Source organism: Panthera tigris, chromosome B1 (assembly GCF_018350195.1).
Source record: "Panthera tigris isolate Pti1 chromosome B1, P.tigris_Pti1_mat1.1, whole genome shotgun sequence".
In the NCBI taxonomy this organism is placed as follows: Eukaryota; Metazoa; Chordata; class Mammalia; order Carnivora; family Felidae; genus Panthera; species Panthera tigris.
The window spans coordinates 146720199-146739329 of record NC_056663.1 but is presented as its reverse complement, the minus strand read 5'-3'; the positions used below and the strand labels follow the sequence as shown (position 1 = coordinate 146739329).

Sequence of the window (19131 nt, the reverse complement as noted above, 5' to 3'; positions counted from 1 at the left end):
AATTTTTCTATCTGGTTGTAGGATCAAGCATTTAACTTTTTCATTTTTAATGTTTATTAAAGGCATTATAATATTTATTTACAATTAAGCCTTTTGGTTTTCTGGGTACATTTGTATAATTTTGTTTGCATAATTTTATCACTTGGCATTTCTTGAAGTGCCTGTGAATCTAGTATTTCTTGTGTCTTTTGAGTTTTTATTTCTCCTGTCTTGCTATATAAAAATGTCTACCTGCTACTGCTATGTATATTATACTAGTTTAACTTAAAATGGGATCACATCTTTTTAAAACATTCTTTTTTTTCTTCCTTTGGGAAATTTCTGTTTTGATGCATTTTTAAGGATTGACTTTTTGATATGACTCATGAACCAAATCCAAAACAAAACAAAACAAAACAAAACACCAAAATCCTCTAACCCAGTAATTCTGTCAGGTTTCATCAAGATTTCCAAACTGAAAGATTTTTATTAAGACACACTGCACTATCTTAAAGAAAATGGTCAATTTTGTAAGACATCTGTATCACATTAAAGATGACCCCAAAATTGAATCAATAGCCTTCCTTATATGTGCTATTTCCTTTTCACCAAAGAATTTTTTTTTAAAAAGCATCATCATGGGGCACCTGGGTGGCTCAGTTGGTTGAGCGTCCAACTCTTGATTTCATCGCAGGTCATGATCCCAGAGTTGTGGGACTGAGGCCCACATCAGCATGGAGCCTTCTTGAGATTCCTTCTCTCCCTCTGCCCCTCTCCTCAACTTGTTCACTCTTTCGCTCTCTGAAAAGAAAGAGAGAGAGAGGGAGTCTGTTTCTTGGGGGGAGGGGGGACAAAAAAAAACCCATCATCATATGTAAGGCTGTTATCCTACCCATACCCCATTCTGAGTTAATGGTACCTTCTGATTTTATTTTATGGTAGATTTGGTGAAATCTATCATAAATTCAGAGAGAATGGACCCCAACACCATAGCACAACTTTCCACCACTCTGGTGCTAGAACTGTAATAGAGAAAATATTTGGCTAAACTTAGGGGAGGGGTGGAGATAAGGCTCAATATCACCTTTGTGATTACTTTCTTTCAAGCCACAAAAAACACTTCACCCAGATTAAAAAGTAACTACTGCAGGATTTCTAACTAGTTGCCCAACTGTAAAAGAACTATACTTCTCTTTTCCCCTTCTACCTTTCTTTCCTTCCCAAGGTATTAGAAATGAGATAACAGGAAAGGAATCATCATATATTAAAGGAAAATGGGAGTGCCCTTGCCTGCAAAAGACATTTTAAAAAGTTTAAAAATGAGTGAAAGCTATGAAATGGTTTCTTTGTTAGTTACTTTTTGGTCAGTTCGTACAGAGGAATGGAAATGTGCACATTCTAAAGCAAACAAGGCACATGTCAGACCTCAAGTGCTTGAATGTGACGTGGTCACCTCTTTGTGGTGACTGTTAGGTATTACAGCACACGTGGCTTCCCTACCACTCCGGCCGCCCCTCCCACCCCTTCAGCATTTAGTGTCATTTTTTTCTGAGATCAAGATCAGATTAGCTATGTTACAATTATTAGTTTTTTTTTCTAGAAGAATCATGTGATATTCTGTGTAAATAAATATATGTATTACATATAAATTTAGTAATTCCTATAGCTAGCCAATAACAATTGGAGATGATAATGACATATTTTGAGTATACTAATTCCCCAGTAGGGGTCAAAACTACAAAACTGTTTCATTTTATTTATTTGTTTATTTATTTGTTTGTTTGTTTGTTTGTTTATTTAATGTTTACTTATTTTAAGAAAGAGACAGTGCATATACATGGGGGGAGGGGCAGAGAATCTTCTTGCTCAGTGTGGAACCCGACACAGGGTCTGTCTCGGGACCCTGAGGTCATGACCTGATCAAGAGCTGCTTAACTGACTAAGCCACCCAGGTGCCCCAGATACAGAACTGTTTTAGGTAATTACAAGGAGAGGCTGGTAGAAATTGTGCTTCATTTAATACATGTAATAGTTCTTTAAAAATTACTCTGAAGTCATACTGTTTTCTGGCTACAATAGCCTCCTTTATGTAGAATTGGTAAGATGGGACTTAATTGATTGTGGTTTTTGAAAACTGAAATTACTTGCACTTCTTTTCAGAATCCAAGCTTGAGAACCTTTTGTTGTTTAAATAGAAGACTTCCCAGAAACAGAATCATCCTTGTTTCCACAGTACTCAGGGCATTTCAAAGGTCTAGGAATAGATAAAACTGAGGGAAGATGGCTTTGCAACTTCCCATTGCTAAAATACTTTGTATTAGTACAAAAGACTCTTGCTAATTACTGCATTAAAATTATTAATTCACTTTTTAAAGATGTGTATTACTACATGTGTGTAATGAGTTGCTTCTGTATGCTCAATGCTCCTTTTAAGCAGTGTTCTCATTATTTAGTCCTCTTAATATTCCTTAGAGAAAGAAAGGGGACAGCCACTTCATGCTTGGTTCATTGAGAGAGGATTTACACACCAAGCCAATAGATCATTTGGCAAAAATTATTAAGGAAAAAATCAACAGGCTGTTGGAAAGGAACTTGGTCTCAGGAGCTAAGCAACCGTCTGCTTCTCTTTCTACCTCACAGTCCATGCAAACATCTGGTTTACATAATCTTTCCTTTTAAGGGGAAAGGAAAACAAACCTTTTTTTCCCATTAAAAAATTATTTTTTGAGGTCATGCATGCTCATTGTTTAAAAAAATGCAAACAGGATCAAATGAAAGTTGAAAGCCTCCCTCCATTTATTTCTAGCACAGAGTTTAGAAGTTTATCATGATGAGTATTATTATGTCCTATCTTTTAGTTTCAGATTTGGCTTTTTTTTAAACTATACTTCTTCATTATTGTTTTTATTATTGTTGTTTTTAACCTCTCTCTGACTTTTTTTTTTCTTTCTAGTTTATTCCCATGCCTGTACTGTATGGCGTGTTCCTGTATATGGGGGTAGCATCCCTTAATGGTGTACAGGTAAGTTTTCTATAGCAATCTAAGTATAGTTGTATTTTTTCCAGTAGTAATAGTAGTCCAGTAACAGATCTTTGAGGAAAAGTGCTACTCATTAACCGCTGAGTTTTTTAAATGCATATATTTACAGAAAACAAACTGGTGGTTGCCAGAGGGGAGGTAGGTCGGGGGATGGGTAAATTCGAGAAAGGGAATTACCAGTACACTTATCATGATGAGCATGGAGTAATGTACAGAATTGTTGAATCGTTATATTGTACACCAAAAATAATAGAACACTGCGTGTTAAAGAAAGAAAATGCATTCGTTTGCTACTTTCTCTGCCAAACACCTGCTTTTTATTTGAGTTAATTAACAAAATTAATTTGTGTTAACAAATGTTATCATACATACCCATTCTTGAAATAAGCTGTTACAGGTCATTTCACTAGGAAAGTGAGAGAGGACCTAGGATCACCTTCCTCCCTCCCTTCTGTCCTTCCTCTTCTCCTGCCTTCATCTCCAGAAAGAAATCTAACCCTTCCAGTGTGCTCTTCAAGATCCTATTTATCTCTTCGCCTTTAAACTATTCTAAGAACAGGCTGTTATTTGATTTACTTTTCATATGGCTGTGATCAGTGATCAAAAGTTTTGAACCAATAAAAGAATAAAGTCAATGTGGTTTAGTGCTACTTTTGTCCAAAACTTCAGCTATCCACAATTTGGGTAAAACTGGCCCCCTTTAAAAAAAAAAATCATTAGGAAGAACTTTGTAAGGGACTTTGTCTTTCAATTGAGGTTTAATTTAATTGGCACCAGGAAACTGGAAGTACTTCTGCTGTTTTCTGGCACCTTGTTAATTGTAGCCTTATTTAGCACTTACTAATGTTTTAATGGGAAAAGACGGCATGTTCTGTGAACATCATAAGAATTCATTTAAACCCCCTCATAGTAGTCCTTGCTTTCATTTATTGAATTTAGATTAATTTGGTTTTAGAGTCAGATAGAACTGGGCAGGTGGCCAGACCCCCAAAAGCAGACAAGGCTATTTTATTTTCCCTTCTTTAGGTCCCATTAGGATATTTGTCACAAAATACAAGGTGGTTCTTCATAGATTGGACTAGATGAATGTGAATGGGGGTTTACTTGTGCCTGTGAAACTTCAGACAAGTACAGATATATAAAAAATAGTTTATTTTTACCTGGCATTGTAAAAATATTCTTTTTTTCCCTCAATGGAAAAATATAAAACTAATAATGGCCCCCAAACTAATAGTTCTTTTATTTTTCTCTTTCTTTCTTTCTTTCTTTCTTTCTTTCTTTCTTTCTTTCTTTCTTTCTTTCTTTCTTTCTTGTTTTTGTTTTTGCCTTAATAAGTCAGTCTAGATCAGAAGTTAGACTTTATGTCTTTAACTGATGATTGGAGCTCATTACATGTTTATTAAATTAAACAGAAGGCAAAAAAAATCAAGAATTTCATAGTGATGGGGAAAAAAACCTTTGCTAAAGGGACAGCTAGTGGATCTCTTAAATTCAGCAGTGCTATTGCCCCTATTGCCTTTTCTCTTCACTTTTCTCCCTATTCTCCCTCTTTCAGACCTTTTGGCAAGATTTGATTTAGCAAGAAATTTTGTAACACAATCTTTATAAACAGCAAGGCCCCCTCCAATGAAAAGTAGGCCTGGATGGAGAAAGAAAGTTTGTTACATAGCAAATAGCTTCTGAGAAGCTTGTCCATAACAGTCTTCCTTACTTCTACACTTCTCCCTTTCCTCCAGAAAGAAAGCAGAAATACTGTTTCAGAGTTTTATTACATCATAATTCAATTCAGCAGCTATTTACTGAATATCTTTTATTTGAAAGATCCTATGGTAGGTACTGAAATATCATTCTTCTCATCATCATCAACGTAAACTCAGCAGTTAAGCTTTGAGGCACAGTACCTGGCACAGAGATGCCAGTGGTCAGTTCAGTACCTGTTTCTGCACAGCACTGTGATAGCCTCCCCTAGGTTCAAATATCTGGTTGTTGATACTCTGAAACTCACTATAAAAGTCCTATGGCTTTTCTTTGAAAAGAAATGGTAGTGAATTGGACATTAGTTATGCACGTTATTAGTTAAGTTATGCCGTAGATAAATAGTGTGGAATTTACGAAAATACCATTGCATTCCCATTTTCAAGTTGGATGCTTCCTTTCTATCCTTGAAACATCCCTTAAATGCATAAGATGCATAGTAGCATCCTCTCTTCTTTCAGGTAAGGTGACTGAGGCAGAGTAAGATACATGAGTTACATGTCTTCCTTCAGCACATCATGACGAAGTTAGTCACAAGATCCTCTCTCCCGAGACTCAGATAGTAAAAATAGAAAGGAAGAGATGAGCATCTAGAATTTATATTTGGCTTTGTGACTTTATTCTTTGGTAGCCACTTTATCTCATATATCTACATCACATTCCTGCAAAGTAATAGGAATCGGAAGACTCCTCTTATGTCTCACTGTGCTGGACTAAATTTCTGCACTCCCTGACCAATGTCCTCTGGAAGGGATACTGCTTGCCTAAACTATAGTATATAAATCACTAATCATTAGTTAGGCATTGTGGAAATGAGTTTGCATATCAGCTCTTGAAGTAATACAGTTGTACTCTCTTCTTCCCTCCCCAGTTCATGGATCGTCTGAAGCTGCTTCTGATGCCCCTGAAGCATCAGCCAGACTTTATCTACCTGCGCCATGTCCCCCTGCGCAGAGTCCACCTGTTCACTTTCCTGCAGGTGTTATGTCTAGCCCTGCTCTGGATCCTCAAGTCCACTGTGGCTGCTATCATTTTCCCAGTCATGGTAGGGATTCCTTTCCTTGAGCCTACCCATCAAGTCATACCAATATCATTTGTTATTGTAATGTAGAAGACATATATGTCTTCTCTGTGTGGTTCTACTCTTTTCCAGCTTTGACCAAATAACTTTGAATTGATCAGTTGTAATTTAAGGTTCCTATGTCTGTGGTCATCTACACTGGACTTTAGTGTCGGACTCAGCTGAGTTCAGATCCCAGCACTGGTTTCTGCTGATCAGGGAGCCTTCATGAGCTGCCATTAACTTGTTCGTAAAATGGGCATGGCATTAGTATTGTTACTCTGAGCATCAGTAATAAATATTAAGTATAGAGCACAGTGCCTGACATTAGGTAGACATCAGTGCACATTAGTTATCTTTAAAATATTGTATACTAGAATCAGTCTAAATAACAAAGCATAACACATTTCAGTCCAAATAATAAGAAAGCAAGTTTGGCAGCATCTGACAGGTCATCCAGTGACTTGGAAGAAATGGAGTGAGAAGTGCAGTTTTTGAACTGCTTGCTGGTTTGCATCATGCTAAGTTTAAGGGTAAGTCTGGGCTCTCAGATGATGAGAAGCAAGGTAACATAACTAACATTGCACTTAGAAGTACAAGTGAAAGAAGTAAAAAAGGAAATGCTAGGTCTATTTTTGGCTTTATCACTAAATTTTATACTTTACCATAACTTTCCATTTCTTGCAAGGAAATGTACATGTGTACACTTGAAACAAGTCACCAAGCCAGCCTCTCAGTCTGCTTTGTCTCTCCCACAGAATTTTCGTACACAGACCATATTTTATTTTTTATGAAAATCCTCTTACTCTTACCCAAGATTATTATTTTATCCTTTTTTTAGTATTATTTATTTATTTTGAGAGAGAGAGATAGAGAGAGAGTGTGTGTGTGTGTGTGTGTGTGTGTGTGTGTGTGTGCATGGGAGAGGCAGAGAGAGAGGGAGAGAAAGAATCCCAAGCAGGCTCCACACTGTCAGTGCACAGCCTGATGGCTTGATACCACAAACTGTGAGATCATGACCTGAGCCAAAATCAAGAGTTGGACACTTAACCAACTGAGCCACCCTGGTGCCCCTAATTTATCTTACATGTGTTTGTTGTTTGTAAATTTTTTTTTCTCCAAGGGAAAACAAAAAGAAGGAGGAAGAAAAAAATTATATAAAATACTAGTGATGTTTGTCATATTTTTTTTTCACTTATATCCCTTTTTTCCCCTTAAACTCTGTTAACTTACTGGAAAACACAATGAGTGTGAGAAATGACTCCCATTTGCCCATTGGTATAGTCTACCTATTAGTTTTGCTACAGGCAGGAAAAACAAAGTAAGGTCTGCATAAATTTGAAATGTATCCAGTAAATCACTTAATGCTGATGCTGTAAATAATAATAATAAATGTGTTATCTGTATAAAGTATTTTTTACTTTTCCAGAGGTTTTGTTTGATCACAAAGCAATAGTATAATATCAGTAGGGTAGATGTTGTTAATTTCTCCCGGAGATGAAAAATGGACATATAGAGAGCATGATGTGGATAAACCCAACTGTTTAATTTGAGACAGTCATGACTCCTATATCCTAGTACATACTAATTTTATTCTTGAGCAAAGGCATCTTTAATGTACTTTTACAAGTTACTCTTCAAGGGCAACTCATAGAATCAAAGATACGTATTTTAAGAATACCGATTTTAGAGGTAGACAGCTGGGGGCCCTTTGTATTTTGTTTTCTGGCTTTGTGATTTTGGATGTCTCTAAGCCTCAGTTTCCTCACTTGTAAGATAGAGATCATAATATCTACTTTTTGAGTTTGTGGTGGGAATAAATGAGAAAAATACCGCCTAAGAGTTTAGCACGACATCTGTCACACAGTAAGTTTTCAGGTCATGATAGTGATTGAAGTCACCCAGTAGATTAAGTGGTCTGTGCGTACTCAAATGCTGTCTCATTATTAGTACCTTGAAGATGTTTTAGTGTACTGTATGTCATACAAATTTTCTTGATTTTCAAAAACCTGCATAATGTTTTAATTTTGAATAATTAGAAATCATATGTAGGCTGTTTTTTCCCTTTAAACTCTCAGCCATTTATTAAAAATCTGACATGGAAGAAAATGGTTTAAAAAATAATCCTTTCGTGTTGAAATTCTAAGTGAATGTGATCATACATTTCAGTGAACAAAGTGAGTTTGACTTAGTACTTTTATGATCCAGGTTCCCCATAAAGAAGATGTTTATGGTCCACTTAATATAAATCCATATAAGCAAGATGAGTTCTGTCATATTCTCGCCTTCTATAAGTTTCTACTGCCTTTGATAGAGTAGTGTCGATACTCACTATGACTTTATCTGACCTTGTTTCTTTCCTACTTTCTATATTTGTCCTTGTAGATCTTGGCACTTGTAGCTGTCAGAAAAGGCATGGACTACCTCTTCTCCCAACATGACCTCAGCTTCCTCGATGATGTCATTCCAGAAAAGGACAAGAAAAAGAAGGAAGATGAGAAGAAAAAGAAAAAGAAGAAAGGAAGTCTGGACAGTGACAATGATGATGTAAGGCTTTCCAAAATTCCAAAATAAAGCTAAACAAATAAATGTGAGACATTTATGGATGTCATATATATATTATACTTTATGTGAGATGAATTCAGAGAATTTACCTGGCTGTGTTACATGCCAGTCTTCCTTTGCCCTTTATTTCTTTCTTTAGTTTTTTTTTTATATTTTCTGAAGTCTTTCTATAGCCATTAATATACTGATAGCAATAAAATGACTCCCTCCACCACCAAAAAAAAAAAAAAAAAAAAAACACATCTAAAGAACTCCAATCTCCCATTTCACAGATAAAAAGAAAATTTGCTTCAAAATGCTGTAAAATGTATTTGCTTTACTATTGATAATCCAGGGTTTAACTTTGAGATAATAACTCAGTTTTATGTAATTTTAAGCCTGATGTAGACAAATACCTGTGACCTCACCTCCTGTGATCTATGTATCCATTTGAGTAGGCACTCAACCAAAGTCCTCTGCTGTTGTACTTACCCTCACATTGGACTTGAAGATTATTTCTCTGTGACCCTTCAAGGAAAAGGAAAGGGTCTTGGAGCCTAGGGTCGTTTTACAGAATTGTAGTTGTCAGTTTTGTAGTCCAAATGATCCTCCTGCAATTGGGTGATTAAGGTTAGAGAAATAAAACTATTGCCCATTTTTTCATCTTTAGTTTAGGAGACCATTTCATGGGTGCTGCAGCAGGGGTCTGTAATCAGTGCTAGGAGAAAAGCTGGGATTTTTACACACACACACACACACACACACACACACACACACACACACAGAGGTTGTCCCAGTAGCCTGGAATAAAGGACTGCCAAAATGACACTTTCTATGTGAAGATTTTTTCTGGATTTTACACAGTACAGTATCGAAATTCTAGTTGGTCCCTGGTAAAGTATTCTAAAGTGGGAGTATAGTTAAGTTTTGCTGTCTACTCTGTACTTGATCATTTTGATTGACCATACATACTTGTCCTTACTTGCCATAACAGCTCCTTATAGTGTATGTTTTTGTTCCTATTTTACAGGAGAAAATTTAGACTGAGAAATGTTAAGTCATTTTTCTGAGTGTACACAGCCATAGTGGCAAAGCCAAAACTCCAATCCAGGGCTGTCTGGTTATTTCCAGCTGGTCAGGCTGTCTGGTTGTATTTTTTGTGGAGAATTTAGAAATAGTACAGTGAAGGAAGGCAACAGACACAATTGGATTTCAGATAAATTGATCCAATAAAAAAAAGTCTAAATATGTGAGGCACATTTAGCTAAAGAGAAAAAGAGTCCGAGGGAAGTTTTGTGACTGTCATCATCCATCTTCAGTGAGAACAGGTGTATAGATTTTCTGTTTCCAGTGATGACAGAAAAAGGGAATGTGTTTAAATTGCAGTACAGATTAGGGTGCAGTGTTAAAAAGAATGGTTAAAAAATGTTTACACATTCAATAGAAATCAAAATTTGAAATTAATTTCTAGGCCACTCAAGACAAAAAAGGGAACACTTGAAATACTGACATAATTAAAGTAATATTTCATCTTGAATTTTCTTTTTTTTTTTTTATAATTTTTTTTTTTCAACGTTTATTGATTTTTGGGACAGAGAGAGACAGAGCATGAACGGGGGAGGGACAGAGAGAGAGGGAGACACAGAATCGGAAACAGGCTCCAGGCTCTGAGCCATCAGCCCAGAGCCTGACGCGGGGCTCAAACTCACGGACCGTGAGATCATGACCTGGCTGAAGTCGGACGCTTAACCGACTGCGCCACCCAGGCGCCCCTCATCTTGAATTTTCAAAACAAGTATGCCAGTTTATATACATGGACACCAAACTTAAAATTTATTACATATAACTAATATAGAAAATAATATTGTAGAATCCTCATCTCTAATAGTTTTTAAGAAAAAAAATAATAAACTGTCAACTTTTGGGGATGTTTTAAATTTATGCTCTCTAGTTCAAAAGTTGTATCAAATGAGCTCCTGAGAAGTTCTTCTAATTCTTTGATTCAATTTTCAACAGATCATATTTTATTTAAACAATGCTATTCTTTTATTAATGATATTTACTGTTTCCAGCTCTGTATTTCCAACAGATTTCTTGAAGATAATGTATGCTACTTGTTTCTTTTCTTTTCCTCTTTTTCTTCTTGCCCCAACCCCCACCAAAAAACAACAAGCTTGTGTATTTGTCTTAGTGAACTCAACCAGGCAATTTGAGTACATGTGTGTAGTAAGTTCTGTGTGTTGAGCTTATTATTTGGGGGCTCTTTATCTGGAAGGTGACTCTCCTAGTGTCCACCTGGTAATCATGGATGCTAGGATCCATGGATATAGAGAGCCACAGAGGGGCATGGGGGTTACAGCACATTTGTGAGCAGAAGTAGTGAAAAATTATGGCTTGCCAATATTTTGAGCCACTCAGTCATTTTTGGACCTTCCTGTAGGCTATGATTAAGGGTTGGCTTCCAACCTGTTCATCCATAAATGCTATTATTTGGGGAAATGTTTGAAATACTGTGGTTAAAACTTGTCCTTCTTGACATTCACATAAAGGTACATGCATGTGACGTCTTCATTTTTTTTTTTTTTTTGTCAATTTAAATGCAATATCTCAGTCCCTTAAAACCATATGGTGGCTTATTACCATCTTTAGACTCACCTTAAAGGAATTTTCAATGTATGTAGTAGTCTGTATGTTAAGGTTTATTTTTTCTTTATTTTCTTTGATCTCTAGTTCTTACCCCCCTCCCCTCATCTTTCTGCTAAAGGCCATCTCTGGTAGTTTCAGTTAAGGGATGGATTTTATCTTTTCAGTCTAAACATAGACTTGGATTCAATATAATGATTTCTTTAAAAAAAAGTAAGGTGGTAATCCTGTGAAAATCTGTTATAGTTTTGGCTTAGGTGACCTGTTGTTGTTTTTTTAACATTTATTCATTTTTGAGAGACAGAGCTCAAGTGGGGGAGGGACAGAGAGAGGGAGACACAGAATCGAAGCAGGCTCCAGGCCCTGAGCTGTCAGCACAGAGCCTGACATGGGGCTCAGACCCACAAACCAAGAGATCATGGCCTGAGCCAAAGTCAGACACTTAACTGATTGAACCACCCAGGTGCCCCATGGTGACCTGTTTTCTTAAACAGCCCCATGAATAGCTCCCTAGTACCTTCCTTTCGATTTTTATTTTCTCATGTTTTGCTAAGCTTTTAAATATATTTGGTACGAGCAAATTGAAATGAAACTTTAACTATAAAATAGTTTTGCTAGAGTATTAGAGTAAGAGGGAGAGGTTTATTTTCAACTGTACATACAGGGCTCCTTGATCATGAATGTTAGTCTTCTACCTGTCTTGGAAAGAAAGATGAGTCCTCATTTTCTTGAACATGGAATCAGAAAGCATAAATGAAACAAGAATTGTAAGCCCATGTTATAGTCCAGGAAGTTTCCTATCCTAGATTTAATGTTTCATATTGAGATTATTTTCTTTATACATGTAACAAACCCATAGATATTTGATGATTGGTAATCCAGTTTATGTAAGCTTTACACTTGTTTTAATTTGTAGTGATATCTATTTGGTGTGGTTCTAGTTTTAATTAACTCCATTGACTCAGAAGAGAGGAAAACAAATGTGAGAATGTGTAGAATTTGAAAAGTTAGCAAGTGAAAATGATTATATCAAAGTATTTTCTCCTTAGACAATGTGAATGATACTATGATAGATTTGATCAGTACTGGGAGGTAAAGAAGGGCTGTATTGTAAAAACTTTCTAAAAACTGTTACAAATTTCTTTCACAGTCTGACTGCCCATACTCAGAAAAAGTTCCAAGTATTAAAATTCCAATGGACATCATGGAACAGCAACCTTTCCTAAGAGATAGCAAACCTTCCGACAGTGAGTACAACTAACCTCTTTCATGACTGCTCAAATATGATTTGTACTTGCAGAGAAAAATCTTTAGAATGATCATTTAATTTCCCCTCTATTTTCTTCCTGTTTCTCTATTTGAAGATTTATACTTCATTATTATAAAACTCCATTTTTTACATCCTTGAGCTTCACTCTTCTTTCTTTTATCCGTAACCTTCTAAGTTTTTGTTTGGTAGTCTTTTCTCTGACCCAAGTTCTCACCAGTTTCTTTCAATTGCTAAACTCGTAACCATGTTTTTAATTGATTTTTCTTTTTTTTCTGCTGGTATTTAGAATTGCAGCTTATAGTACTACATCACTGTCTATTATGGTTTTGTCTTCCTTAGGCTTTATTTAGCCAATGACCAAATGAGCTCAAGAGAGAAATTGCATCATAGGCCTCTAAATGATCAGTAAATCAGTTGTCCGTATTGAGAATTTGGAATAATTGTTATTTTCAATTAAATTAGCAATCATAAAATATTAACAAAACTTTTCAGGTATTACTTATAAGACATAGTACATTTTCTTCCTAATTTCTTTATTCCTTTCCTGCTATTTTAAAAACACCTTTTTTTTTTTTTATTTTTTAACGTTTATTTATTTTTGAGAGAGAGAGACAGAGCATGAGAAGGGGTGGGGCAGAGAGAGAGGGAGACACAGAATCTGAAGCAGGCTCCAGGCTCTGAGCTGTCAGCACAGAGCCCAACGCGGGGCTCGAACACACAAACTGTGAGATCATGGCCTGAGCCGAAGCCGGATGCTTAACCAGCTGAGCCACCCAGGCGCCCCTAAAAACACCTTTTTAAGTGGACTGGTTTTTCAGGGGCAATAGCCTGGTGACTAAGGTGTAACGGTTTCCAACATACCATCTTTTCTTTTGTAATTGAGTTAACAGGCCACTTGAAAAGAGGGGAAAACCTCCGAAGTTACACTAGTGAATAGCTCAAGCTTTTCCAATATCAAGTAGCAGTTGCTTCCAAACTACTTTCCCTTTGGGTTCTCATTTGAAGAAAATGTATTCTTTCAGATCCAGATGTACTTCAAAGTTTACTGATCTGTTATGGGAAAAAAGACAGTTGAGACACTTTGACTTCTGTTTGACAATGCCACTTCCACTTCAGGAAGAGGTTGCCAAGAAAAGTGTGAAATGAATGACTGTTTATGAAAATTGGGCATATTAGTTTCCTGTCGCTGTGTAACAAATTACCAAAACATTCAGCAGCTTAAAACAACAAATATATATTTTCTTCTATAGTTCCGGATGTTCAGGAATTTAGGAACAGCTGATTTAGGTGGTTCTGGCTCTAGCGACTCGTGAGACAGCAGACAAGCCTTTGGCGGGGGCTAAGCTTGAAGACAATGGGAATTGGGATCAGCTCCACGTTCATGCACAAGGCCATTGGCAGGAGGTTTCAGTTCCCTGGCCCATGGGCACCTCCCTAGGGATGCCCGTAATATAGGTTCCCCCAAGCCCAGTGAGAACAGAGAGAGAAACCAAGGCAGAAGCTGCAGTCTCTTATAACTGAATCTCAGAAGTGACATGCCATCACTTCTGCCATGTTCTAAGGGTCACACGCCACCCAACCCTGGTACAACATGGAAAGGAATGACACAAGGACATGAATGCCAGGAGGCACCAGGAAGGCTGGGAGGCCATCTTGGAAGCTGGCTGCCACACTGGGTTTAAAGAACAATTAAAGCAGTCTCAGCTCTGATGCCCAGTCTGTAACCCATGACATGTAACTGAGGCTAATTTCTTCTCAGTCCCATTAACAGGATTTAGTTAATATTTCTTGTTTCAATTCAAGCTTCTCAAACTATATTCTGGCTTCATTTTTCATTTTATTAATGCATTCATAGCAAAACAAAACTGTGTAAGGGACACGGCACATATGTCTTCTGTTGGCATCATGACCTAGGATAGCCCTTCTAAGTACAGTTTAAAGGCTGCTGCAAAAAAATAAAAAATAAATAAAAAACACCACCAGCTAGAATTGGAGGCTCATGAAGAAAGTTGTATGGCAAAATGGTTCTTTTAGTGGTAGCTGTTATTCATTCTCTCAGAAATCCATTAGAAAGGTGCATGGAACAATTGATATGAATTAGAAATTTACTTAAGCAAAATATCTCTGATCATTCTAACTGAAATCTTTTCTAATGCCATATTAGTCTTTTATAATTCATGAAAGAACAAAATTGTTAGTAGAGATGCAGGAAAATTAAGTTCCTCAAAATCTTCTCCCCCCATGAATAACAGCAGGGCAAAACTGTGGATGCCGAAGAAGAAAGGAAATCCAAGGGCAAAACTTAAGACATTAAGTAGATCCTCTACAAATGTTTGGCCTCCTACCCCCTCACCAAAAAGAACAGCGGTCCATCCCATTGTATTCACCCAGAGGAAATGAAGCTAACAGATTTTTATCTTCATCACATTAGTTAGATTCTTAGGTCAATACGGTGTCTATTGAAATTGTCTAAGTATGCCTTTCTCTTTCCCATTGTAATGCATCAATTTTTATGACAATTTTTATTTTTACTCAAATTTTATATGTTCCCTAAGTCTGCTGTTTATGATTTAAAGAATTTTTTTTTTTCCAGGAGAAAGATCACCAACATTCCTTGAACGCCACACATCATGCTGATAAAATTCCTTTCCTTCAGTCACTCGGTATGCCAAGGTAAAGGACAACTCGGTATTTTACATTGTTCTATGGGATGATTGCCCCTCAGAAATGTAGCCCATGGTGGATTATTGGCAGAATACCTTGTTTCCTGTCCTGTCTACAAGTTATCTGAAATCGCTTACCCAATCCCCGAACCTCTCCCCAGCTTTTATGTAGAAAGTGTTCTACGAGGCCTACTATACTGCGAAGTAATGGAACTTTCATTGTCATTAAGGTAAAGCCCAGGACTCACATTCGCTTTTATTGCTTCCGCATCATCTCTGTTTGAAGGGTAACTGCTGGCAGCTCTCCAGTAGTTTTCTTCCCTAATCTTAACATGGCTGCAGAGACCTCAGACCCTCCTTGATTTTCCGAAAAGCAAAACTCATGAATATTTTCTTCATGTAAGTCTGTTTGTCCTTTTAATTTCTCACAGTATCACCTGCATGGCCGTCCTTCTTCTTGATTTTTGTGTGTGTGTTTTTTTTGAAACCTAGGTATGAAATTTTTAAGAAATTTTTTACTTGAATTTCTTGACTCTTCTGGTACCTTCCTCCCATTTAAGAATGTTTGTGTTTAATACAGAAAGAGCAGATAAGTATTTTAAAGAGAACAAAGGACAGACCCATCCAGCTTCTGCACAGTGCAGAAGTATATTTGACACATGATAAAGGAAATCTGATTTACTTACTATTTCCTTTCTTTTCTTTTTTCTCCAGTCCTCCTAGAACTCCAGTAAAAGTTGTGCCTCAAATTAGGATAGAACTTGAGCCTGAAGACAATGATTATTTCTGGAGGAGCAAGGGAACAGAAACTACATTGTAACCTGTTTGTCTTTCTTTAAAATTGACAGTTTTTGTTGTTAATGTTCTGGGGTTTTGTCTGGTTGTTTATTTTTTAATTTTTGTTTTGTTTTGGGTTTTGGTCATTGGCCAAATAATATAGTGCTCACTCTGCTTCTCTCTTGCATAGGTAAAGTCAAGACCATACTGCACTGTTCCTTAAAAACATCTGAAGAATCCCCTTTTCTTTTCACACTTTCAGATGTGTCCTCTGACAACCAAATTCCTCTGTCACTGAAGACACACACAGACCCTGTCCTTTTCCTTTATTAAGCAGAGGGCAAAAGTATTAAGGATTTTGTAACACCTTTTTAACGTATTGAAGGAACTTACAACTAGCTTTGGAGCTGTGCTTACTGGCTTGTCTGTCTGCCTGGTAGAATAAACCTTGACCTCCAGGCAGAGTCCCTTCTTGCTTCTAGAGCTTTCCAGGACTGGAAAAAGTGCTGCAATGCGAACTTGCTCTTGCTTGTAAGCCCTAATCTTAGAGTTATCAAAAGAAGAAAAACTAAAGGTACTTAACTCCCTGTAGAGAAACTGTTGCCATCATTGTAGCAAGTGCTGGAATATCCCTTTTTCCTATGCAACTTTTTTTAACCCTTTAATGATCTTATCTGTTGAGTACATTGAAGAATATTTTTCTTCGTAGATTTTGTTGTTTAAATTATGGGGCCTAACCTGCAACTTATTTTTTGTCAATTTTTTAAACTTTTTTTTAATTACTGTAAAGAAAATGAATTTTTTCCTGCAGCAGGAAACATAGTTTTGAGTAGTTCTACCTCTTATTTGTAGCTGCCAGGCTTTCTGTAAAAATTGTATTGTATATAATGTGATTTTTACACACACATACACACACACACATACACACACACACACACACACACAGATACACAATCTCTAAGGTAAGCCAGAGGGCTGGATCAGATTAAAAACACCATGTTTCTAAGCATCCATTTTTCCCTTTCTTTAAGAGAAATTTACTGTTCTATGAAGAGATTGGGGAAGAAGGGAGAAGCTCCTATGTAATGGGAATAACTGATGTTTTGATAATAGTAATATCCAGACATAGATGCTGATTGTATTACCATGTCGATGTCCTATGCAGTATTTTGGACATTTTTTTCATTTTGAAATATTTGTGTGTTTGTGTACATACTCTGTGTGTGGCTGGTGCACATATGTGCAGAGTTAGAAAAAGACAGAGCGAAGGTAGGCAATGGACAGTTATCCAGACCCCTGTGTCAGTTTTCATAAAACCCAAACCCCATTATGTATGAAAAATCCATGAGAGGTCTGAGAGATTTACCATTATGCAAATAAGGCTAAATATATTTTATTGCCCAGATGCCATCACGGATCCTACAAAATTCATAGAAATATTAATAGACCATTGACCTATTTATAGTGTTTATGGGAATGCAGACAGATCTGCTGAGGTATGTATATGTACATATGTGTATGTATATATGTGTGTATGTATGTGTGTGTGTATATGTGTATGTATGTGTGTGTATGTATGTGTATGTGTATATATACATACATATGTATATACATATATATATACATATGTATGTATATATACACACACACACACACATTTTAACATTGCTCACACATGTTTTTTAGGGTGGATATATTTCAAAGTACCATACTGAAAATTAGAAAAAAGAAAATTGGGTCTTTAGTCACCAAATTTAGCATGTTATTTAAGTGTAATCTTTTTAATAGGTTGCATTATGTGTTGTGAGTCTGCATAACTGAATTCATAATTTTGGATTTATGTAACCACATTTGTGATATATCCTAACTAAAACAGGTTGCTGGAGGAGTACCAGAAGCAGGATGAAGCCATTTATTTGGTTTCAATATATGCACATAGTGACTCCCACTCATTCTTGTGTTAATTAAATTATAATTCTGTCCTCTTAAAATTCTGATTATAAAAATCTTATTATCCTGAATTAGCTGTTACTTTTATAGTATCTGCTAATCTTAAAACTTTAAATTTTATACAAATTAGACATAAATGACCTGCAATGTGTTTTCATTAAAATGAAAGCAGCAGATTACGTGTTATTTGTTAAAACCTTACACACCAGATTTTGGCATCACGTTTGTATTTAGAGCTATCCTTAAAATGATTATACTACCTGGTTTTTCATTACTCTAATATAAAACTATATAAGAAGATTTTCCTTTTTCTTTACCAAGGGAAGCATCAAAAAAAATGTCTAAGAGCCATGCATAATAAGTTCAGTCTAACCTATGATCATGTTAAATTAAAGATACCTTTATTCACTTTTATAAAAGCCCTAGATATAATACTTTATCTTTCTGATCATGAATCAAGTATTTCAGGATCTGTGCCTTTCTCCATCTCTTTCAAAGAACTCCTGAAGCGACTTAACTCAATATTTCAGCCTTTGAGCAGATCTAAAAGCTATCTCACATCCACTTATGATCCATATTCTGTGGCAAAAGGTTGAAATTCATGATGTGAATGCAGTATAGTACTTTCTGTCTGCTAAAAGTAACAGTTAATATCACACCCTTGCAGTATTTTGGAGCCCAGGGAAACTTTTTAAAAATCATTAGTTTCAGAGGAACAGAAGTAGTTACCCAACAAGCATACAAAACCTGAGGTCCATACAGAGCCACCAGATCATCTGCATTTCAACTGAATTTACTCATTGTCTGAGGACTAGCCGGATTTGGCGGTGGTTTTGTTTGTGTAAACTGGACACACAGAATACAGTACAATGGTGAATTTTTCACACAGTGTCATTCCCCGATGTGAATACAGAGACATGAGTTGTTAGGAGTCCAAGATTAAGTGTACACTCCCAAGATGTCAAGCAGAAGTCCTGTGGTTGTACAAACTTACTGTTGAAGAGATCACTAGGCCAAGAGTTGGCCTTATCAAAGGAGCATAAAGGCCTCTCATTTTGCATTTGAAAGAAAATCTCTTGGAGACACTGTTTTCCTTGATAAAGATCACTCTTCTTCTGTGTGAGACAAGGACTTGGAATCCTAACTATTTTCTGTGCCACAGGCAGTAGTGATCCTGCCTCTTCTTCCAGTCAAGCAGTGGAGTCGGGGTGGGGGACGGAGGCTTAACGATGTGCAAAAACAAAAACAAAACCCTCTCTAATGAGCCCCCACCTCAAGAAATGGGGGAAGGGTGGGAAGAAGTGGTTATCTGCCATCAGTAAGTCAGTTTGTGTATGTTTTATGCACACGCACCAACACACACAGAGTAAATCTTTTATCAGCTATATATTGCTGTATAATATAGAGAACGATTGTCTTCCGAGTTTTTGGTTCCTTTTTTTTTTTTTTA

The 19131-nt window shown here is 36.5% G+C and overlaps 1 protein-coding gene across 1 annotated transcript in view; it reads left to right on the top strand.

Moving 5' to 3' along the window:
- SLC4A4 (solute carrier family 4 member 4) overlaps positions 1 to 17135 on the top strand; it is a 356758-nt gene extending 339623 nt beyond the window's left edge. The window contains exons 21-26 of the mRNA XM_042984402.1: positions 2933 to 3001; positions 5646 to 5819; positions 8220 to 8381; positions 12172 to 12268; positions 14885 to 14964; positions 15669 to 17135. Of these exons, the coding sequence (XP_042840336.1) occupies positions 2933 to 3001; positions 5646 to 5819; positions 8220 to 8381; positions 12172 to 12268; positions 14885 to 14928 (546 nt within the window). The 3' untranslated portion in view covers positions 14929 to 14964; positions 15669 to 17135. The remainder of the gene's footprint in view (positions 1 to 2932; positions 3002 to 5645; positions 5820 to 8219; positions 8382 to 12171; positions 12269 to 14884; positions 14965 to 15668) is intronic.
- Positions 17136 to 19131: the final 1996 nt, after the last annotated feature.